At 41.3% G+C, this 25559-nt stretch overlaps 1 protein-coding gene across 1 annotated transcript in view; it reads right to left on the bottom strand.

The window, feature by feature from the left end:
- Positions 1-25559, bottom strand: part of SLC2A13 (solute carrier family 2 member 13) — a 225656-nt gene that overhangs the window by 30920 nt on the left and 169177 nt on the right. The window contains exon 7 of the mRNA XM_053251709.1: positions 2341-2466. Coding sequence (XP_053107684.1) covers positions 2341-2466 — 126 coding nt within the window. The remainder of the gene's footprint in view (positions 1-2340; positions 2467-25559) is intronic.

The raw sequence follows: 25559 nt of genomic DNA, 5'->3' as shown, positions 1-25559 counted from the left end.
GTTCCAACATTCGGCATTAACTTCTAGTTATTTGTGCCTCTTCCTATCACCTCACCAAAGTGCCAAGTTCTTTCAAAGACATTATTCCGTCTTGGTACCAGAGGCGTAACTAGGGAAAATAGCGCTTAGGGCAAGCACTGAAATTGCGCCCCTGTCCAAACAGGAATGATGGGACTTGTAGTCAACAATATCTGGAAATCCTTGTTAAAAGGAACACTGTACCATCTAGACATGGTTGTTGATCAAAACCTGAAAACATGAGCCATCTCTGTAAAAGACTTAGAACAGTCAGGAGTTCTGCGAGGATTCCAAGTGTCATTTTCTCTGTCTCATCTCATTCTTTTTAAAAAACATGACTTTGTCCTAGAGGATCACCTGCCCAAATAGCCACTAGCAAAATAGGGGAAGAAGAAGGTGGTGGTGGTGGGTCTATAAACCAGTGAATGATTCCTGCCAGCCTTTGTCTTATGATGACTGTTGGCTCATGATGGGGTATATGTGCATTCACCACACCAGTGCTTACTTTGACACGAAGACGGAGGAGGATACATTAGTTTGCCACACTAGACAGAGGCATTTGCAACAGGAGCGGACAGCCAATTTCTGCCAGGGCCAAAACCAGCCCCTGCCAGACTAAGAAATCATTGTAATTTGCCCCTTCCTGTCACAAGCAGTGTGTTGTTCTTTTATTATTGACTCTAACTCTCAAATATACCAGTCATGGATGGAAAATTCAGGGTCAATTTACAAGAGACACATTTTCTACATGGAAGTTTCTTCTGCGCAGGTGTTGTGCAGAAACCCACGTGTAGTGAACGCCAGGGGCATAGCAAGGTTGGAATGGGCCAAGATGAGATTTTAAAATGGGCCCCCAGCCCCTCAAAGTCCAGGGCCTCCACACATCCCAGGTCCCCAAGGATTTAAGTCTGATATTTCAAAATAAGTATGCTGTCTGGAAATACATTTCACTGAATACACACATGCACACTTCACAGTATATAGTGATATACATTGAGTACTATATATTTGTGCTACTTTTAATGCCTAGAACACACTAGCAACGCTAATTATTAAAATGGCCCCCTCGCTGCAGATTAGCAAAGGAGACTTTCAACCATGCAGGGTGAGCCTATGTTTGTTTTCTCAGAATTCTGAACAAATTCAGTAAAGTTTGATTCCAGGAGGTTTTTCACACGAGGCTTTTAAAGCGCTTTAACATACATCTCCTCTGGAATGGAGGTGCTGCATTCACATGTTGGCCAGATTTACCCTGAAGTCCCTGCAAGTTATTGGAGAGCAGTTCACACACAAGAAAAATAAAATAAAATAAAAGCACAACACATGCTTCACAGTTCTCACTCAGACTTTCTGGGTTGCAAAACAACTTGAACATAAGTGCATTTATAATGAATGAATGAATGAATAAATAAATATTTGTTCCAGAAGTTTTTGTAATTTTCCGACATGAAACAAGCCACTTATAGGCCTTAGATAGTTTTTGTTTTTAAAGCCAGCACATTTTTCAGTCTGTTTTAAATTAAATATTCAGAGACTTCTCAGTCTCGCCCCACCACCCATATCAAAGTCCTATGGCAAGCAGATCCCTATATATGGGGGTAACCACAAAAAGGAATTCACAGCCTACCTTGCAAAAGCTGTGCTGGATGGTCTGGTCTGCTGCAGGGAGGGTCTGCTGCAGGGAGCTCTGCCAGCCTCCTTCCTGGCTTGCTGGGGCCTGCCAAGTTCAGGCTTCAGGGAGGCCTACTCGGAGGCCTCTCTAGAAGCCCCGCCCACCCACCGATCAGCTGAGAGGAGGGGAGAGAAGAGCTCTGCAGTTTGCAGGCTGCTCCGATCCTAGGCCTCGCCGATCCTAGGCCGGAGCTGGAGGCAAGTGGCTGAGGGGCCCTGGGGCTGGGCAGGTAGGCAATGGGGTGGGGGTGGCAGGAACTGGCATGGTGCCCCACCTCAGTGGCGCCTAGGGCACGTGCCCTGCCTGCCCCCCAGTTCCGCCTACACTTGGTACAATGGCTATTAAGGTTTATTTTCACCTTTGCCATTGATGGGGCGGGGGGAATACAATGTGACCTGTAAGTCAGCACTCTCAAGTTATTCTACTCTAAAGTGTTTTTATTTTCCTAGAGATGAAAAAATGAAAGACAAATGAGAGCTTTTTGGCAAATGAAATCCCCTGGTAGACATTATTATTATGACTAAAATACTATTTTGAAGACAAATGTAATAATACCAGCAATTTCTGTAAAAGAATAGGCTTTCATAGAGAATCAATATTAGTGAGACGGAAGCCATTTTATAAAAGTATGGAACACAAAAGTAACATACCTGCCCCAGGATGCTTCCATTGTAGACTTCTTATTAACAGGAACACAGGACGACTCCACAACACTTGACTTGTTTAGTTTGTAGCAAAAGCCACAAATTGGATCCAGCATGCACCCATTACAGTAACTGAAAGAAATAAAAATCAGAAATGTTAACTCCAGGTTTTTTGGAGCAAAACAGCAATTAAGGATTGGTAACAATCAGAGTGACTCAGAAGTTATGTTGGTACCTTGGATGCTTCCACAAGTTTTGGCAACTATTGTTATAAAATTATAGCTGAGTTATGACTGAGGAGGTTCTAGTGTGCAGAGCATGTTTGTGTAATGTACTGAAAGTGACATTAATATTAAAACGTAATGGAAAATAGGAACCATTAAGTGAAAGCAAATAAAAAGGGACAAGCTTCTATTGAAGCTAAGCATTTTTAAGAATCACTGATTTTGATGGGACAAGTAAGTCTATTGAATGCTCCCTCTAAAAGTGATAGATTAAAATTTTTGAGTCCCAAAAGTGTTCAACTTCTAGTGAATTATACTTAGTGTTGCAAGTTATGGCAAAACTGGGCTAATTATATAAATCATGTTAAAATGGAGCATATATTTTGAAACAGTCAAGTTTCAGTGATGATTATGAAAAATATCTATCCAAACATGTGCATCCAAGCAGAATAGGATGCAGAATAATCAAAGAGAATTCAAAAACTATGATGTTAAAACTGACATTAGGCTTAGCCTAGAAGTGTTTATAAGTCCACAACTCTCTACTGGAATGTGAACACTAAAATCAGAAAAACTACTACATTTTAGAAGGTCAACAAAACAGCATTGTTTTCAGGATTATCCCTCTGATGGGCTTAATGTGTTGGGGTATATGTTTTCTATGCAATATTCACAGATACTTGATGAAATTTCTCTCATCCCCCCAGTTTTTAAGTATTCTATGATTTGGATGAAATGGTTTCCTGTTTCAGGAAATGTCTGCTTCTGAGGAAGAGTTTAAACTAGTATACACTCCTCCTACCATGGCGTATTCTATTATTTGCCTACTATTCATGTTGCCTACTGAGCATTCATCAATCTTTTCCACAAAAACTGACCACAGGAGTTTCATGCACATGCACGGTTCTGACTGCAGCCTGAATATAATTTTTTTAGTGTATCAAAGAAAAATAAGAGCAGATATGGCCAATTTGAAAGAAATTTCTTATCTGTTAGTGGTGAATATTTCCTTTCTTAAACTTCCCATGGGAAAAACAGATTAGAAAAATACCCCTACAATTACCAACTGTAGACAGGAAAGAATTAAGACACAATTGTATTAGAGTTCATTAAGTTTTAGCAATGATCATTAAGGCAGGTTTGGTCATCAGTGAAAAGAGTGGGAAAGAGTTCACACACATACATGCTCACACACATCCTTCAAATAAAAGATAAATCAAATGCATCGGCGTACTTTACAGCATCTCAAAGACTGCACCAAATACTATCAAAAATAATATTTTTCATGTAATGGTGATTTAACTTATCTTGACTACCAGAGATAATACTATTAGAGCAACATCGCTTATTAGTACAACATCGCTTAATAGTAATAGATAATTACTATTAGATTGCTTACCACTCTCCAGAAAATGGATAAGGCTTCTAAATACCCTATTAGCAACTGACTTTTCCCTATTATTTCCTGAGTGTAAGCCTGTTTTTAAAATCCCTTAAAATAAGCTGTTCTTTGCAAAAGCATGTAATATCGATTCATGCACTATCAGAGGTAAACCTAATATGGTTGCCATATGGAGACTTTCCATAATGGCTGCCAATGTAGCAAGATATTTAAGTGTATCAGGGTGCCATGCAGACTGCTGCAGACTTAAATACCCCTGCATGGTCATGAAAAGAAACTGCCCAATCCTGGTAGTGCACATGAACAGCAAATATCTTGTCCAACAGTAAGCCCCTTGATTTGGCAACACTGTAAATTAAGCAAACTAAGGTTCGCTTAGTTTTAGTTTAAGTGTTGCTCATTTTACTAAACATTAACTGGTATTTTATCCCACATAAAACTTCAAAATATTATTTACTATAATATAAAAACTGCTCAGTGTTCAGATCTGGAATAGCTCAACAGAATATTTAAAAAAACGTGTACTATATGCAAACATATCCCATTCCAGTTATTTCACTCTTTCTATGCTCATTATCCATCAATTACAGGGAAAACTGATAGCTAAGCCTTTCTCATCTCTAAAAATAAAGCCTTCCATGGAACTTTAAGAAAACCTCAGTGAAAACATGCATTACTACAATATACTAACAGAAACAAATTTTAATATTACATTTCAAAGTCTTTATAGCAAAAGTAATTATGGGATTTAATAACAGAAATTCTAAGGATTACGTTATTAATGTTGCAGAAGCTAAATTAGCACAATTTAAACAGGAGGGGGACAATTTGGAAGAGTATGCTCATGGGGAGCACTGTGATGGATTATATATTAGCCTCTAGCTCACTAAAGAGTTGTGTTAGAGAATAGTGTTAACCTGGTTACTTCCAGGTTAGGTCCCAGTATTTTAGCAATTATCAGCCCTTGATTATTGAGCTGGACCTACTTCAGTACCCACCTTGTATAACAACTCAGGCATTTCCGTTGAGATTAGAAGAATGCTCACAGAGGAAGTGCCTCAAGTGGACTAGAGCTGAATAAAAACAAACATGAGGTGCAGAATTCCCAGATTAGAAAGAGTTACAGGTCAGTATATCCACCAGCTCACTGAGGGATGTTATGTTTAATGTAAGGAAAACAATGAGTGAAAGCTGCCAGCTCACTCACAAAATGGGGCTCACCATTTTGCTTACATGAACTAATTCACGAGGGTATGTCACTTGACAGAAAACATGGGTAAGGTAACTCCAGGTCAAGTGTGACTCAGGACTGAAAGGGGACTATTTTTCTACTTGCCTCTTTGATTTCAACACAGGAGAGGAAGCCAAAATAGACACGAGTTAATTAAGCACTATTCTTCGTAAAATAAAATAAAAAATAGCCCAATGCTTCCCTTTATGTTAGCACATAGGATCAGCTCGAGCTTATCACCTTCGCAGGAAGGAATAAGATAAGAGGTAACAGGCTCATCTCTTTCTAACAAGAAGTGTTAATGGCTGGCACAAGGACCAGGAGGCATGCTTGTTAAAACATTCCAAGGCACTTCCAAGGTCTTTCTTGACCACACGAGATAAATTCGAATGCACCAGTCCACTCCAGCCTGCTCAGGTTTCTCAATCTATTCACCTCAATGTGCTGGTAGAGCACAAGCAGCAAAGTCTGAACTGGACATAATGTATGCTTTTGTCTATCATGTATGTCACCCTTTTCAGCAGAAGGATGTGGTCAGCATTTGCCCCTAGGGCAAGATGTGGCCTATTTTAGCCCTCAAGACCACCAAGCAGTGTGTCTCTTCTCTGGATTCACCCATTGCATATTCGTGTGTCTTGACACAGCTATACCATCTTGCTGTGCCTTGGCTCTCATACCCGTCCTGCTTTTTGCCAGTAGACTGGCCCTGCTTCCAGGCTCAAGCTGGGCAGCATGCTTGGCTGTAGCAAGAAGTTGGTTCCCTGAGATCAGACCTCCTTTGGACTATTCCTGGCTCCCTGACCCTTGAGTGGCATTCGGGTCCCTGCTCCTGTCTTCTATCTTCCCACCTGTCCCAGAGGAAAGAGGTCTCTCAACATCAGTTGAGCAACCAGTGTCCAAACACACCACTGGAAAGGATGTGAAGTATACTAATCTCTGCTCCTAAGACTCTTGCTCCCCACTTTTCCACCCTCTTACTTTAAAGTCCAAAGCTGTTCTCTAAGATCATTTCTCTGGTCAGCCTTGAGTGGATTTAATTCGGATCTCAAGCTAAAACACCTCTTTGTGAGTTTCAACTTAGTACTATTGATATTGCTAGCTTTGTTTATTGATATTGCTTAGCTAATATTTATTGCTTATTAACCAAACCCTAAAATAAACTTGATTCTATTTTTGAACTTCAACTCTCTGTCAGTCATTCCCAAGACTGAAGCTTTGCACAAATTTATTATGAAATGAGCTGCTAAGATCGCTGTTTCCCCACACAATCCCAAAAGTTAGTCAGGGATGTTTGCCAATTCCCCCAGGAGCAGTATCATTAACATAATGCTGGAGAATGTGGGCAGATACACCAATATTCTTAATTGAAATTGGTGGAAGTTACCAAAATTGGCATAGGGAAGCACCAATTCATTCTCTCTCTCTCTCTCTCTCTCTCTCTCTCTCTCTCTCTCACACACACACACACACACACACACACTTTATTTATTTTCATTCTTGTCCTCAAGTGCTGTGCTAAGACTTGAAGCTGGGATCCCTCCAGTAAATACTTCAGCTTGATATATGCATGGAACTATTGGATTCATTTACATGTCTTCATTTTCCACCAGTTATCTAGTGTTGATGCTGACAGATACATCATTTCCTGTCAAAATACATTAAATTGTAAAAACAATTTGATCTGACTACCTATGTCTCATTTGCAGAGATCTGAATAAACAAAGACTAAATGCCAAATATTGAATATTGGTACTGCTGAAAACAAACTGGGTATGTTTGCCACTAAAGTGGGGTAGAGAATCCAAATTATTTAACAGCAAATTATCTTCAGGTTCTGTTTGTTAAATACATGAGAGGTCTTAGACTGCTCTGAGTTAAAACAAGCAGTACTTATAACTAGCCACCTTGTTTCAACTTTACAACACTTACCATAGGAGGGGAGGCTCCACTAGATGACTACTGGTGTGTAGGCTAAAGGAGGATGAGGTGACAAAGGTGGCTCATGTTGTAATAGAGAATGGCAGTCCTGGTGGCAAGGTTGTAGTTGCAATTGAATGGGGGGGGGGAGAGAGACAAATGCCCTGACTGGGGGGGGCTCTAGTTGGAGAACAGCTCACTCTTTGCTTTCTCCCTCCTGCCTCCTGATAAGAGGGCTTATCTCACCTTCAAGCTGAGGTATATGTGCTAAAAAAGTGTTTCTGAGCTAGGGAAGTATGTATGCAAAGAGAAAGAGAGAGAGAAAGAAAGAAAGAGAGAGAGAGAGCGCAAGCACCTACATGGGGAGTGCATAATATCTAGTATGGGTGTGAGCTACAAAAGGATTGCCAAGAGGCTCCCACAGCCACCACTGCTGCTGCTTCTGCTCCTCCTCCTCCAGGTTTAGCTACTTTGCTGTGATGGTAAGAAGGAGGAAGCCTGGCCCATTCCCAGACCACATGCCACTTCCTGCAATGGTTATTAAGGGTAAGCAATTTCTGATTTTCTACTATAAGATTATCTGCTGCATGTCTGTGACTGACACATCACCAACTTTGACAATAATAGGGGATCTTGCCTTGATTCAGGAACCAAACCCCCATTTATAAAATTTCTCTTGGAAAAATTTTCTCTTGGAAACCAGGTTCCATGTTAAGACCCTTTGACTTAAGACACAATTTTCAGGAACCAATTGTCTAGTAAGTCTGAGGACTTCCCGATTAGGAGAGCATATGCAATGGTTCATTTTAACTGTCTCTCTTCAGCAATTAAAATTAAGTTATGCCATCAAGTCGGTGTCAACTCCTGGCAACCACAGAGCCCTGTGGTTGTCTTTGGTAGAATACAAGAGGGGTTTACCATTGCCATCTCTCATGCATTATGAAATAATCCTCCTATACTGCAGCCTGATATAGGTGTTTCCCATAATCTGGGAAACATACCAGTGGAGATTCAAACCAGGAACCTCTTGTTCCCTAAGGCAAGTTACTTCCAAGCAATGAACCCAGGACATGTATCCTTATTCTGTTTGAATGTGATTTTTTATAAAGATGCATGTTCCACTGTTTTGACACATGCTGACTCACATGTGCACAGTCTCAATTCAAGGGAAAACATTTTAAAATACCCCTCTGTAATTGCTGAGGGGTATTTTAAAATGTTTTCCCTTGAAATGAGACTGTGCCCATGTGAGTCAGGGTGTGTCAAAACAATGGAACATGCATCTTTATAAAAATCACATTCAAACAGAATAAGGATACATGTCATAGGTTCATTGCTTATTTCATTCCCTGGGAGGGCAGCTGAATTCTGTCTTGTATTTGTCAGCTGTATTGGACAGAGCAGTAATGAAAAATATGGCCAATCATATTGCTGTTGCCACCAAGACAAGCTAATTAACAGTTAAGAGCTAGTCCCAGTATTTACAGTAGTTATGCTTGACGCCTTTATGATAATGGAATCAGGATTAATTATCTATGGTTTATGTAGTGCTTACCTGTCCTTGTTTAGTTTTTTCAAAGCTTTCTAAGTGGAGAAACATAAAATTTGCTTCAAATCCATCATACACATTTAGCATTACTTACTTACATCTCTACACTATGCATATTTTAAGAAGTCAACTTTTTGTCATCAGTGAACGCCACAATTTGTTAGACATTTCAGACTTCTTGGCAAATACTATGGTAAAGGCACAGTTTAAACATGCATGAATTGTTGATCCACAGACTTTCCTCTACAAAATGACACCAACTTTGGTTAGTTTACACCATCTTTAATTTTCATGGAGTTGCCCAATAAACTAGTCAGCCATCCCCGCCCCCTCAAATGGCTGACTAGTTTACTAGGCTATTATTTCAGAAAATGTTTCTATTGCCTGCTAGAAGTAGAGCAGTGAGTAAATCAGATAAATGCTCTCTTTCCCCCAGTAGGGCACTGAACAGCTGTGATACCATAACTGAAGAAGTCCTATCCTGTATGCCCACTTCCTACACACTGGGCAGCAGAAGGGCTTGGAGCAGAGCCTCATGTTGATCTGCGGGTCTGAGTAGGTCCATCCAGAAGGGAGAGGTCTTATCAATGGTTATGCTACAGTTCAATTTTTACTTTCCCAAAGAGGACATCAGCTCTCTTTCCCCAATCACCTGAAAGCGTCATATTTTATCCAGCTACAACACAGCATTATGCTATGTCAAACAGAAATAGGCAAAAATCATTTTCAGTCTAGTTGTTCTGGTAACAGGGTTACATAAGAATACAGATAACTAGGATTTCATCATACTCTAGGAGCAGAGATTGATCTGTCAAAAGGAAAACTCTCAAGATACTTAAAAGTCTTTTCAGATATAATTTACTGTACAATTAAGCTTCAAGAACAGCAGAAGCGCTTCAGACTCAGAATGTCTTGTATTTCTGAGTGTACTGAGTATTTCTCATGACAAGAGAGAAGGGTTCCCTCACAAAAGTTTGAGCTGTAAGTAGCTTCTTGCAGATAGTTGGTTGTTTGTACATACTGTATCCCATTTCCACTGCTTTAAAGCAATTACCCATTATAGGAAATGAGAATTTTCACCTAACAGATAAAAGTGACAACCACAAAAGCGGGGTGAGAAAAAAAGAAATTCACAGCTGTTAAGGACATGTTCAGAAGATTAAACATACCAATTCAGCAAGATTGCCCCAGCAGCAACACAGGCCGCTCACAGTCTTTTCCTTCCTAGGACCATTCAAGAAGACTGCACAGTTGACTTCTTCCAGGAATATTTCCTGTGTACCTAATTGCAATTTGCAATGTCAAGCTGGAAGTCGAGTGCCCTAAATTGAGAAACTTTTGATAGATGGTTTATACTCTTGCTAAAAGTCACCTTAGGATTGATGTGCTGTGGAAACATAACCAACGGAAAACCCTCTCAAATTTCTCAACTATTGTTCCAGGTTAATAGTTCTCAACCTTTCATGGGAAGGACACCCCTTTCAATCTCTCAAACTGCAAGCACTCCTAACTTAAAACAAAAACAAAACTTATTTCTTTGTTTTATCTATGTTTCACATCAAATGACTACACTAGTATACAAATAACTACAAAGTACACCCAGGAAAGCCCAGGAGTACACAAACTACATTTTGTGAATCACTGTCCCAGGTCTGTTTTCCAAGCCAATTTCCCAGATGGCAAATGCTACTTTATGTAAAGTTACTTCTGTAACTTTACAGGCATGCAACAGACACCAGCCATTTAATTTGGGCCACTGTGCGAAACAGGATGCTGGACTAGATGGGCCTTGGGCCTGATCAAGCAGGGCTGTATTATGTTCTTATGTAATGCCAAATTGTATTATGCACTACCACTGTCACAGGCAATTGCAGAGAACAAGAACCCACAAATCACATGATTTCTTTCTCATGAAACCACGGCGAGAGGTCATCAGAGAATTTGGAGTGGGGTGTCATCATTATGTCAGTGGCATCAGCTATATCTCTCCATTACATCTGGGCAAAGCAGGACAATGGGAAGATGAGTGTTAATCAACCAACAGAATCTCTGTATTGTTTGGACTGAGCTCAATCTAGTCAAGGCAGAGGTTCTGTTGGTGAATGGTCTATCAGTTCAATATAATGCTAGTCAACATGCATGGGGCCACACTCCCTGTTAAGGAACAGATTTATGGTTTCAGGGAATTGCTTGATTCAGCCCTGCTACCGTGTTTCCCCGAAAATAAGACACTGTCTTATATTTATTTTTCCTCAAGGAGACACACTATGGCTTATTTTCAGGGGATGTCTTATTTTTTTATTAAGTGTGGTACAACAATCTACATTTATTCAATTATAGTTAAGTCATCTTCTTCTGGAACATCGTCATAACTCTCCAAACCCGGAAGTCCATCCTGAATTTCTTTCGACTCCATTTCCTTTAGAACCATTGGCCCCAATCTTTCATGTCGAGCAATAGCAGTGAGACTGGTGTTTGTGTGGGGTGAGAGAGACCCACAGACTGTTGCTGGTCAGTGTTGGGGAGCAGCAGCTTTACTGGTGTGTGTGTGGGGTGAGAGAGACCCATAGACAGGGGCGTAACGATACCGGTAGCGGTGGCAGGCTGCAAGCTGAGGCATACGGTAGAGGGAAGTACGGTAAAAATCTCCTCAGAAAATCTCCTCCTCAAAAATCTCTCCTCCTGGCGGCGGCGGGCAGCGGCAAGAGTAAGCGCGGCGGTGGCGGGAGGCAGTGAGAGTACGCCGGGAAGCAACGCCAGGTCAGATGGCAGGCCTCGGCGTCACTCTGCACACTCCCTCCCGCCACCGCCGTGCTTACCGTACCGGTACTCTCGCCACCTCCAGTGGCGGGTGGGAGTGCGCAGAGCGAAGCCAAGGCCTGCTGTCTGGCCCAGCGTCGCTTCCCGGCGTACTCTCACTGCCTCCCACCACTGCCGCGCTTACTCCCGCCGCCGCCAGGAGCAGAGGAGATTTTTGAGGAGGAGATTTTCTGAGGAGATTTTTACCGTACTTCCCTCTACCGTATGCCTCAGCTTGCAGCCTGCCACCCCTACCGGTATCTACGCCCGTCTGTGGGTCTCTCACCCCACACAAACACCAGGGGGATAGGGGAAAAGCTTCAGCAAGCAGCCTGCTACTGAGCCAGGAGAGATCACCACTATGTCTTATTTTCGGGGTATGGCTTATATTGCACAACTGCTTAGAAATCCTGCTACGGCTTATTTTATGGGTATGTCTTATTTTCGGGGAAACACGGTATTTGATGCCCAAGTAATGTCAGTAGCATACCAGGCCTTTTAAAAAGAAAAGAAAAGGACTTTTGGCCACATGGCCTTTCTTAAAAAAACAAACTTTTTTTGGTACATTACACACAGAACTATTGATGGAATGTCTGGAAAATTACTGGCTCAAATGGCAGGGCACCAGGCTGTTGACTGGGACTGACCAATGCAACCATAGAATTCCAGCGTTGAAAGAGCTGCAGAGGCTTCCAGTCTGTTACCAAGCCAAATTGAAGGTGTTTTTATCTTTTTAAAGTCCTAAACCATTTGGCATCAGGGTATCTGAAGGACTGCTTGCTCCCACATGAACCAGTTTGACAGCTGTTTGACAATCTTTCAAGACCCTCTTCCCACCCTCAATCTTTTCAGTAGTAATGGCCAAACTTTGGAACTCCCTCCTAAGATCCGTATGCCTGGAGCCTTCACTATCATCTTTCTGTCAACAGGTAAAGTCCAGCCTCTTCTCTTGGATGTACATCAGTTAGCTTTGCTTTTATTCTCTCTGTTTAATAATTTTAATTAGTTATGGTTTTTAATGGCTTGTTGTTCTTAGCTGCTGTGCTTTTTTGCACTTTTATGCAATTGGTTGTTTTTGTTTTTGTTTTTTAAACCACTTTGTTAGCCTAACCCTCTCCAAACTGTGATGTAAAGGAGGTCTGTTGGAAGCTGCTGGAAAGTCCTCCTTGTCAAAGGGCAAAAAGTACTTGCCTCTAGTGAGTGGAACTGTGGATGCTTGACTATCTCATCTAGTGTCTGAGAAAACTGCTGCTATTTTAGTCTTATTTGATTGAAAGATCTTCTGTTCATCAGGCTTTCCCCTTCTGCAGTACAACTTTAAGATTCTTGACTTTGTTACTTCCTTTTGAATATTCTCACTACAAGGTTCCAAATGGTCTTGACTGAGTATACCTTTAGTACCACTTCATATATTCAATTCTACTATAAACTCAATTTCTTCTTAATATTGTTAAAGGGAAAATGTCAGTGTTTTAATTTAACATGTTCTTATCCAGGTTATGACAGACTTAGAATAAAATGTATGTCACATTCTGTATTTTATTACTAAAATGGCGGATACACAGACTCTTATGTTGAAATATGTTCTGCTACACTCTAAGGCTTTAAATTAAATTAGGAAGAGGGAGAGAAAACGATAGAAACATGGTAAAAGAAATGTTAAATGCTAGTACCCAACACCAGTTTTTATTACTTAGCCATTTCAGGATTTAGTATAAGGTCATTCTTTTGTTCTACAGTATGAGCTTTCCAAAATAATTTTAATTACTTTTTGAGAGCAGTATGGAAAAGTGGTCTGAACATGCACATTCATGTCCTTTTAATAGTTAGTTTTTGGAGTGTGCATGGAATTCACTATGACTTCAGTTCTTCAGTTCTAAGATGTTGGTCTGATTTTATAACATATGGAAGTTTTAAATGATTCACATTTGAATAATTTATAGCCCTTAAAATCCTGATCATTATGTCTAGTGCAAGCATATTCTAGACCAGGGATGAGCAGAAGGCAGACCGTAGTTCACTGGCCAATCGCTGATGAATCACTTACTAGTTGCTTGTATTTTTCCAAAGTATATTGTACTAACTGGACCTTACTTAGTCAAGCAAAGCATTTCTGTTCTTAGGCAAGAGTGTTATACCGAAGATCACTTAACATATATGAGAGTTTTATTAACAAGACAGACATAACTAATGTATGATCATGGGAATTCTAGGAAAAATTAAAGTAGACCAATAAAGAATGAAGTCAGCCTATCCTTACTCTGGACCAGGGCTGCACAATTTCAGCCCTCCTGCAGATGGACTACAACTCCCATCATCCCCAGCCATAGTGGACAATATTCAGGGATGATGGGAGTTATAGTCCAACAATAGCTGGAAGGTCAAAGTTGTGCAGTCCTAGTCTAGACTATGGATCTGAATAAGCTCAGGATGGCATAATGTAATCTTCTTTGAAATATTTTACTCTGTGCAAATCCAACTCAAAACTACCATTTTAAAAACCTCAACTCAACTGATTTCACACTCCGCTGATTTGCACAACTAAGTTCAATTTGAATGTTAATAATTGTGTTCAATAAAATCACAAACTGCTGAGGGAGTTTGGATTGGATTCCAATTCTATGGTTTCCCAAGTTCTCCATAGCATATAACCACTAAGCGTAACAGAGCATGTACCTGTGAAATCAGAGTATATACGCCAATGCCAGTTGCACTGCCAAGAACAGATTACCCAATGGTGTAAAGTGACACAGGAAAACAATCAAAGTGGACTGAAAAAATGAAGCCTTACCACACAGGGAGACAAATGTAATGTAAATACCATCTGCTATACTGACTGACTTTCCACTAGTATATATACAAATGCTCTTCCATTGTTCAACACATACATGTAAATACAGATCTCCATTTGTGTTGATATATTATGTATTTTCTTATCAGCACCAATACTTTAATTTCAGTCAGTGATTGAGACTGCGAGGATTAAGCTTCCAACTTTAATTGTTTGATGATGACTCAGTCATTGATGGAGTCCACAAGGAGTACAAAATGCCAAAGGCTGACTTCACTAAAACTCTGTAAACAACTGGCTCTTGAATAAATTTGCTTGGAAAAAGTCTTGTATAGGGATGCTACTCCATTGAAAGTTTGCATCAGAGCTGTATTAACTAGAATAAAATATTTGTATTATACTTTGGTTTTTTATTGCTCTGGCTGTATTTTTATTGTTTTAATCTTAGTTGCAATCTGCTTGGGATTTTGTAAAGAAAGATAGAATGTTAATTTTAATACAGGTGGCCCTCATTATCTGCAGGAGTTTCATTTCTGCCTACAACTGTGGATAACAAAACCACAAATAGCAAGACCTTGAGTGAATGGGAATCAGGGGGTTCCCAATACAGTAACACACCATGCTCTCTAGGTATCCAGCTGTCCAGCAATGCCCCCCCAAATACCCCAAATTCCACCAATTTCCCATTAAAAAATAAAGAAATCATAGGATTTCTTTAAAAAAGTTAGAGCCACATAATGTCTCAATTCAGCAAAATGATGGCCGGAAATGACCTTGGAGGTCGTTTTCGGCCCCCTAGGAACCATGGATAGGTGAAATGTTAGAACTGTGTGTAAAATTTAGAACCTTGTACACCAAGGGTAGAGCCACCTAATGGTGCAGCAGAGAAATGCTTGACTAACAAGCAGAAGGTTGCCGGTGTGAATCCCCAGTGGTACTATATCAGGGAGCAGCAATATAGGAAGGCACTGAAAGGTATCATTTTTATTTTTTTAATTTATTGTTGGATTTATATACCGCCTTTCATTAAAAACAACCCCAAGACGGTTTACAAAAGTTAAAAACATACAATAAAAGTGACAATTAAAATATTAAGCTAAAAATAATCATATACTGTGAGGGAGGAGGCAATGGTAAATCCCTCCTGTATTCTACCAAAGAAAACCACAGGGCTCTCTGGGCACCAGGAGTCGAAATCGACTTGACAGCATACTTCACTTACACCAAAGGTGGGTGTACATGGCCCGACTGTGGATACACGAAACCGTGGGTGCCGGAACTGCAGATAATGAGGACCACCTGTACTTACATAATAGTCAAGGAACAGAAAACAATTATTTATGCAGGTAAAAAATCTCTGTGCTAGTTCATTAAGACTTCAAAACTGAATAATAAATTGAACTGCTAAGAGCAGTAGAGTCTTCTGCAATGTCTCAGAGAATGCGCTGTTACTTGCTTGTGGCAAACAAAACTTTTTTAAAAAGCATATTTGTTTCAGCTTGTGACTTGTTTTTTTTTTTAAGGCTACAGTGCTATAGCAGGAGTTTCAAGCTTTGACTGGAAAATACAGTTATAGTAGGTTTCAAAAGGAACATAGTTTATGAAGAGTATTCCTACTCTTCTAAAATCTCTTTCTTGGAAAAAGTTAAATAGAAGTCAACAGTTCAGTAATGCAATTGTTGTTGGCATAAATTCTGATGAAGAGTAGCAAAAAACACATTCTTTAAAAAGGATAAAATACATTATTGTATCAGAAGCCAAAAAGATAAGTGACTTCTATTTTACATTCTTTTTGCAAAAATTAAACTAAGTATGTTTAAACATTTCCTCTTGCCCTACATTTAAGTGTTCCTTGGATGTTGAAATTAACAGCAGGCTCTTTAACCTTGTGTTGCAAATAATTTTCTTAAATTATTAAGAAACAAATTAAGTAATAATTTAAGAGTGCTGCATGTAATTTTGTATTATTATTATTATTATTTTTTATTTTACTTTAAAACCCACAAAAGTAGGATCTATCAGAAGGAAGCAATCTACTACTACTATGGATATTATTAAAATCTGCAGAATTTGCAGTTTAATATGTCACTGAGGGCTTCAGCCAAAAAAAATAGTATAGAAAATTTAAAAACTAACACACCAAGGTTAACATATTTTCTCTTTTTTATGTTATTTGGAAAAAGAAAGTGAAGTAACAATAAGGCTGTTCAAAGGAGCAGCCCTACCTGGGCTTGCACAGCCCTGCTGGGACCGGGCTGCTAGTGTGAAGTGCCGGGATTGTGACTGACCCCGGTGCTGGCCTGCCAGATAGCCTGAGGTCCCCCCTTCCGCCTGGGCTTTTACTCAGGTAGAATGGTGTGAGCACGCCCTTCTACCTGGGTCCCTAGTCATGTATCTGCTTGGGCAGCCCCCGCATCTGGGGGGAAAGTAGCTGCTATCCTGCCTTCCCTTGAGCCCTTCCCTCCCCACTTGAAGGTCATGTGAACATCCGTAATGTGTGTCTAAAACCTGTTGTCCCAAGTTTTCCTATATGAAAATTATATTACTGAACAAAATGTTGATCACTCACTTTTTATTAGATTTTAATGTTTCAGAATTTATATCAACATGAACAGGAACAAAAAAAACCTCTCTTCGCAAGCAAGGAGCTGCAAAACTAAGTGCATTGTGAACATTTATTTAGTTGTACTAATTGGATAGTTCTTGTGCACATTTGCTGTAAAAAAAACAAGGCTCAGGAAGTCAAACAAGCACTTATATAGTGCACAAACATGTAAAAAGTTGTTTCTCAGACTGAGGCTATTGCTATGTAAGAAACATATATTTTATCTTAAGGTTTTGAACAACAACGATTCAACTAGCAGAGCATCCAAGAACAATGTCACACAGAAAAAGAATGAAGCAATGCTATGTATCTAAAATAGGATAAGAGAGTTATTCCTTTTGCTTTTCATCCAATCAGTCTATACAAGAGAGAATGCAACATGGCCACTGAACTTCCTAACTGCACAATGAAGAGGAAGACATCTTTTAATTGCCTCTTGGTCCAATCAAATGAATCCTTAAAAAAAAGTCCTTTCTGTTTTTCCAGTCCTATAAAAGCTCAAGACATCCAACAACAGGGGCTAGCCCTCCCAGTCCCCAACGTCCTGTATTATGGGGGGAGAGAGAAACATTTATTTATCTACTTTCTCCATACCATTTGCAGTATACTTTTTTCAACACTAAAAATCTCAAAATACTTTTGCTTTTCCTCATAGATAAGGTGGGTCAACTTTCTGATCATTTTAGCTGTTGTCTTCTACCACCTTTGCCAGCTCTACAATATTATTTTTAGAGACATATGACCAGGACTGGACACATGTTCTCTGCCTCCAAGCAATGGCCATTCATAGCAACTTATAGCAATTCAGTACAAAAATTTACAATAATAATCTGAATTACCATTAAGATTCCTGAAGAGTGCGTCCATGGCAGTCCAAAAGGAGGTTAAGCAAATGTTGTAAACCAAAGGTTTCCAGCAGATCTGTTAGCATCTATGCATAGACTCCTTTTCTTAGAGCTAGATTAACCACTGAAATCATACAGCACAACAGTAAAATTCCTTCCAGTGGAGAGTTGCAAGCTTGATAAGAAGTCCGAGTACCAACACTGGCTGCATTCAGACATAACGGCTAATCACAGTTAAACCTGGCCAAGGTCGTAACTCCGTTACACCCGAACACATGAAACTGTGGTTACAGCCTGAAAGCTAACTCTGGTTTGCCTTGCCAAACTCCATTTGGAACCTGGGGTTTTTTACAACCAAGGCTTACTCATGAGCATGGCTAGTTGGCTAAGAATCATTCCAGTTTTTGGAGCGATTCTTCCTCTGTGATGAGGATGGCTACCAAAGCCCATGCGGACAACAACTGCTCACAAGAGTGTCAGACCATGGGTGCTCTACGTAGAGCTGTGCTGTGCTGCTGTGTGTTGGAAAACGGTGGGCAGGGGTATCCCAGAGACTGCTTTCCTGATCCTGGGGATGGTGGCTAGCGTGCTGTGGAAACAAGCCCCTGACTGGCCGCCTGCACCTGTGCACAGGTGTGCTATCTGCCTGCGGCCCCTGCAGTTGGCCCCGCTGCCTCGGGGCTGAGGGAGAAGAGGAAAGTGCCCTCTTCCGCAATTCCCTGTGCCCACCTATCTGTGTACAACACACAGAGCAGACCCGGGATTTTTAAATTTGTGCAAATGTATGGTCTTGTTGGCGTACTCCACGGCCACACACATGGCCAGGCTATGGCACAAGGAGTGTCAGGATCCCCCTGGGGTGTGTGAATGGCTTCAGAGGGATTTGGGGAGAGGAAGGTAGTGGATAATCATTTCTAGTTTTTTAAAAAAGAGTTTGGGGACTGACTAAAGCAGGGCCCCCTTGGATTCCCTGGTGGTTAAGTGAGCAAGCTGCTAGACAGAAGGAATTTGCTTGGGCCTGGATGGGCTGCTTTGCAGTTATCACCTCTCACAACTTCTTCCCATATTATGGTGGGACAGACCCCCTAGCATCCTTTGCCCTCCCCCATCTGCATATCCGATTCTAGCAAATGTGGATCCCCCCCCCACAATGAAAGCAGAATTCCCCACCTCCCCGTCCCCCAAACCACCAGGAAATTTGTGTGGTGCTTGCAGGGTGCAGAGTGGTGCTTTCAGGGTGCAGAGCTACTTGGGGTGGTGGTGTCATGGCTGGCAGAAGTAGCGCTGGTATTGCAGGGGATTTAAAGTGCTTTCAATGCCCTTTCCCCACCAAGGGCAGATGGAGTGCTCAAAAAATGCACAATCACACTCAGCACGCCCCTTCTAGACCATGGCCAATCGCAGCCAAACCTCTGATATGGTTATGCTTTGCCCACAGTCATGTCATAGAGCTGGCTGGGATTGGCCTTGGAGGCTGAAAAGCAGGGAAGGGCTACCCTCTCCCGCAACTGGAGTTTGGCTGGTTGTGGTTTAGTGAATGTCTGCGGCGTGAATAGGATTTAAGAATTGGAACCTCGGCCACGATTAACTGGGGTTAGCTGTTATGTCTGAATGCGGCCACTGTTTCAGCCTTAGTTAAACTCCATTTGTGGGCAAGAAGGGTGGACTGAAAAAATATCCATCATTACAATGGCTAGTGACGCAGTTGATGTAATTTATACAATGCTTGCCAGTTCAACTTTTCAATTGGTTTATTCCATGATTGGAGCCCTATTTTTTCATTATCTATAAACTAATTTAAAAATTAAAGAGTTCTAACATTACATTATATTTGTTTCAACTCAGCTTTTCCATGGTATGTTATTTGCCCCTCAACTATCTTATACCTTAATGCATGCAATAAAATTGTTTTCATGAGCTGTGAAAACAATTCTGTTCTTATCTTGAGTTGGTTCTGTTTTCAATCTTGTTCCAGTAATAGTGAAGAAATAATGTAATGGGGAAGAGAGTGTTAAGGGGCACCCCAACATATTAGATCCAGAGGTACCAGCCCAGAAGTATATGGAATTCATATTAGATCCAGAGGTACCAGCCCAGAAGTATATGGATTCAGGCCTGTGTCCAGTTCTATTTTATTAAGAAATGAATTATTGCCTGAACTCAGGGTGAACTGACACCCCATATCTCAACTGGTTTGTGAGGGAAGAGGCGATCCAGCATTGAATTGTGAAATGGATACTCAAGGAAGCACAAAAGCCAGGCCCGAACAATCCAAATGCTAATATGTGACTCACTATCAGATAATTTCTGTGGAAGCGGCCAGAGGCTGATCTCCCCTCTCCTGCTGCAAGAAGTCCATGTTAATCCTTGTCAATGATTGACTCAATTGCTCTCTATAGAAATTCAACATAGGTAGATGCATACAAAGAAAACACCTATAGACTTTATTTCTTACCTTACTAACACTTTAACACCTTTTGGGGTCAGGCTGGCAAATCTGGGAAGATGCCCATTTGCAGCTCAGATGCAGATTTGCTTTGGGCAATGCCCCCCCCCCCAAGCACACAGTTTACAGAAGATGAGATTCAGATCTCTCTGGACTGGCCAATATCCTGAATAATTAAAAGACATTATCCAGAAGGTAACAGCATTGTCACCCCTTTTTGAGGACCCAGGAAAAGATGGAGATTTGAATAGACTCTATGAGAGATCAAAGGAAAATACAACTATAAAGAATGAGGCTACTGGACAGAGAGCTAGCAATCTTGTGCCTACATGCAAGATCTGCTCACAAGCAATCCCAGAGTTTGCTGCTAAGCCGCGGGGCAACAAGCAGGAACTCTGTCCATGGACAGGGAGCTGTCTGTGACTTCTACTGCGCAGTGAGAAGTCAAGACTTCCCCAGCCATGGTGCGCTGACTCTCAGCCGTGCTCTGAGCAAACTGCATGCTTGATCCAAAAGCTCCTGTCTCCAGCCAAAAGCCTCACTCCTTCAGCTGAAAGACCCATCGCTCTCAAAGCCTCTGATCCTGGTAATATGCTGCCCCTACAAGCCTTGGATCCCTTCATCCCTTCCCCTTCTTCTCCCTCCCCCTCGTCCCTCTAATAATTCCTGATCTCCCCAAACCATGCCAGCCCTCAGCCTTCCTTACCCCCCACCTTTTTCCGTCTGTATCTGAATAGTATTAGGCTCTAGGAAGATTTAATACACACACATATGTTAGTTAGGAACACTGGTTGAATATTGGTGCTGGCTAGGATGTTCTGTTTAAATACTGTTGGTAATATTGATAGAGTGTTCTGCTTTCTGCTCAGCTAGATTGATGTTGTTATTCTTTTATATTCAATAAAGCCCATTGAATCATTCAGGATTGGCTTGATCTCCTTTCTTCCTTGCGCCCAGATCCTACATGGTCACTATATAAAAGAACTTGGTCACTTGGTGACACTATGAGACAGGCCTAATTTTGTATGCTAGCTAATGAGCATATTTAGTATATAAATCAGGCCTGCACGGTAACAAGAGAGACTGTAAATCAGCTTACAATCAGCACACAAATGAGAAAGTCACATTAAGCTATCTTTAGAGGAACTTCACTGAATTCTGCAGTACAAAATTGTGTATAAAGAAGCAAAATATATTCTAACATTCTTCTTTGGCAGTTTGTACATAGGAACAGGCATTACTATTCTCATTTGATTTTATTACTCTACTTTTAGCAACTAAAATATAGGTGGATATGGTAAAGTGGAATTGCTTTGTCCACTTCAATGGAACAACACCCATAGTTTGGGCTTTTTGAAATTGTAAGAGCTACTAGCACATTGAGCCACCTAATGGTGCAGCAGGGAAATGGCTTGACTACCAAGTCAGAGGCTGCCGGTTTGAAACCTGCTGGTATGTTTCCCAAACTACGGGAAACACCTATATCGGGCAGCAGCAATATAGGAAGATGCTGAAAGGCATCATCTCATACTGAGTAGGAGGAGGCAATGATAAACCCCTCCTGTATTCTACCAAAGACAACGACATGGCTCTGTGGTCGCCAGGAGTCAACACCGACTCGACGGCACACTTTACCTTTACTTACCAGCACATTACAAGGAGAAAAAAAGAGTTACATCCGCAGTGACCAAGTATAAATGCACCCAACCTGAGTGCTTGTCTTTAGCCACAAACTGAACTCATCAAACTCCCTTTTTGCTTTTTGGACTTCTGGGGGTCTAAAAATCAATATTGATTTTCCTTTGTCAGCACCTTTGGTTTATACAATAACGCTCTGAAATTTGAATATTTAAGTAGTAGACCTGCAGAACTCCTTCATATCCAAAACTCTATTTCCCACATGCTTATGGCTGGTAGACACATTTAATGTAAAAGTTTATTTTCCTTTTGATAACATGCTTCCATACAGGCAGTATCCCTTAGAGGTGAACTAGCTACAGTTTAGGGATCTTTGTTGGGTGTAGGCTCCAGCTGAGATTAGCATCTGCTGTAACCAGTTTACAGACCTTTTAATTCATTTCTTGCATTAAGAACACAATAACAGTTCTGCTGGATCAAATCTAAGGCCATCAAGTCCTATACACCATTTCCCAGACTGGCCAACCAGATGGCTCTGGGAGCCTAGATGGAAATAGCCCAGTAACTAGTATTTAAAGGTAAAGTGTATGTGCCGTCAAGTCCGTTTGGACGCCTGGCACCCACAGAGCCCTGTGGTTTTCTTTGGTAGAATACAGGAGGAGTTTATCATTGACTCCTCCCGCGCAGTATGAGATGATGCCTTTCAGCATCTTCCTATATCACTGCTGCCCAATATAGTACCAGTGGAGATTTGAAACAGCAAGCTTCTGCTTGTTAATTTTCCCGCTGCGCCACTTAAGGTGGCCAAACTGGTGTTGTATATTTACTGGTATTGTATATTTGTATATTTATGTATTGTATATTTCCTCTGAACATATTGTAGCTATCATGACTCATAAACAATGACAGGTTACTCCTCTGTCTGTTTCTGTCTGGAATAGGAACAAATTAGTTCAACCATACAGTCCATATATTAAATTCTCCATATATGAAACGGATTCAGGTTATACATTAGGAGGAGTTTCCTAACCGTAAGAGCTGTTCATCAGTGGAACAGACTGCCTCACACAGTGCTGTGCTCTCTTTCACTAAAGGATTTCAAGCAGGGGATATATATATATCTCCCCAATACTGAATATAACACTGTCAACTTTTTGTTATAAAGAGATGTTTCCAGGGCATCTCAAGTCCTAGAATTAACAGATATACAGGAAGCCCTCATTTTCCGTAGGGGTTAGATTCCCAGTTACTACCATGAACAGGGAAACCATGGGGATCGGGGAGCTCTTATGGGAATCTATGTAAAATTATTTTTCTATGTAAACTGCTTTGGAAACTTCTGTTGAAAAGTGCTATATAAATAGTGGTAATAACAGTAATAGTATCTGGGGGTTAAAATGTCCAAGTGCCCCAAATCACCCAAAAGCAAGAGAAAAGCAAAAAAGCAGTTCTGTATCTTGACTGCTTCAGCTCTCCAACTCCCAGCTCCTCCAAAAATGACCCCCAGTACCAACTTAGCAATCACTGTACCCTTACCAGAGCCACCCCCAAGGGGCCCTCTCCTTCCCCCAGGGATGAGAGCTGGTCTTGCAGTAGCAAGCATGAATTGTCCCTGTTAGTAAGCAGGGCCTGCTCTCATTTGCATTTGAATAGGAGGCTATATGTGAGCTCTGTAAGATATTCGCCTTAGGGGATGGGGCTGCTCTGGGAAGAACAGAAGGTTCCAATTTTCCTCCCTGGCATCTCCAGATAGGGCTGAGAGAGACTCCTGCCTGTAATCTTGGAGAAGCTGCTGCCACTGAGCTAGACGGAGCAATGGTCTGAGTTCGTGTAAGGCAACTTATGTAATAATCCAGAATCCAGAACAATGTAGAATCCCAGTACAGTAACAGCATACTGCAGATCTGCTGTATTGTCCAGTAATGTATGAAGCCCCACCCCACAGCCCAAGGTACAATCCCAAAGATGACCTGCACTTTACCTTGAGCAGCAGCTCCAAAAGACACTCCAAAGCAAGACACTCCAAGCTCTCCAAAACAGACAATCCGAATCACTCCAAACTTCTCCAAGACTCTATCTCTAACTGCCACCATCAACTCCTCAACAACTCACAAAGCCCCTCCCACAAACTTCACACAGAAAAGGCTCCTGATGAAAACAAAAGCGAAAGTTGGGCCTGCAAAACCATGAACAGCCAAGACCACATAATGCAGTGTGGGAAATGGACCACTGTGTGTCAACTGTGAATATGTGAAACCGAAGAAAATAAGGGCCTCCTGTATAACACTGTCGTTCATACGTGAGGGCTATCACAATTAATGTACAAATCAATTATGACAAGCTTTTTAAAATAAATTTGTGTTATCTTGAAAGATAAATGGTCTAGCAGTAAACTTCAGATTCAGATTCTGAAGTTAGCCAGAGAAAAAAGTTTCACCCCTGTCCATCGCATGCAAAAGTGCACCAGGCCAAACCCTGTTGATTCTATACATATTAATAGAAGAGAGTTTCATTACAACATACAATATTTGAATGCACAGACAGTAGGCAAGACTGCATGCATTTCTTCCAGTATGCTTATTAATACTGAAGGTAGTGGTGTGCACGGAACCACGGAGGCGCGGTCCGGCACTGAGGGGGGTCGAACTTTAAGGGCGGGGGGGTAGTACTTACCCCTCCCGCCGTTCTTCCCCCTCCGCCACTGTATTTAGAAGTGAAGTTTTGGGGGCGGCAGGGAGGAACACTGCCGCCCCCAAAACTTCACTTCTAAATACAGCGGCGGAGGGGGAAGAGCGGCGGGAGGGGTAAGTACTACCCCCCCGACCTTAAAGTTCGACCCCGTTCAGTGCCGGACCGCCGGACCGGCCCGGTTCCGAACTGGTTCGGAGTTCTCCAACATGGCCTCCGGACTGGTTCGTGCACAGCCCTAACTGAAGGGTGTCCCCCTCCCCAACTCGGAAGCTAATTCAGTCTTTCTGCAAATGACAATACCATTTGTCATTGATATTGACTCCCCCGCCCACACACACACAAAGAGCAAAAGAACCCCAACAACCAGTGTTCCCTCTAATCGGGATCCCTAGATGTTGCTGACTACAACTTCCAGCATCTCCAGCTCCAGTGGCCTTTGCCAGGGATAATGGGGATTGTAGTAAGCAATCATAGTCATCTGGGACTCCCTGTTACAGGGAAGACTGCCTGCAACTCAACTGAAACCTAAACATAGCTCCCCGTTACATACATGCTTAGAAATTGAGACAAAAGCCACACCCTCTCAAACATTCTGCATCCTAGCAAAACACAAACCTAGTGGCAACCCAGCTCAATCTGGCCCACCCACAGCATCATACAACGCATGCATTTAGTATATGCCACATCCACAGTGCACCTCTCTAATCCTACCCAGTTAGGGCTAACTACAACAGTTGACAAAGAAAACAACATGAACTCTATCACTTTTTATGTGGTCGAATGTACCTGCAACAAGCCAGGTCAGAAGCAGACAACAGGGATTTATAAATAAACCACTTGTTTAAATATCGCATTAATATCACATTTGTTTGGATTTTATAATTAATGAATTTAGATTTTAAATTAACACTAAAAGTTCAAGGCAAGTAAGAAGTAATGCAATCTTTTAAATTTTAGAAAGTCATTTATTAAAAGAATTATTCCTTTTCCTACACACTGGAGTGATTCCTAAGAACTGGGAGTGCAGTTTCAATCACTTCCTTCAAGTGAAGGAAAACACTACCAATGTAAGGAGAGAGACTTTTCT

This window comes from Hemicordylus capensis, chromosome 5, assembly GCF_027244095.1.
Source record: "Hemicordylus capensis ecotype Gifberg chromosome 5, rHemCap1.1.pri, whole genome shotgun sequence".
In the NCBI taxonomy this organism is placed as follows: domain Eukaryota; kingdom Metazoa; phylum Chordata; class Lepidosauria; order Squamata; family Cordylidae; genus Hemicordylus; species Hemicordylus capensis.
Note: the sequence above shows the minus strand (reverse complement) of the source record. Positions and strands in the feature narration are given on the sequence as shown.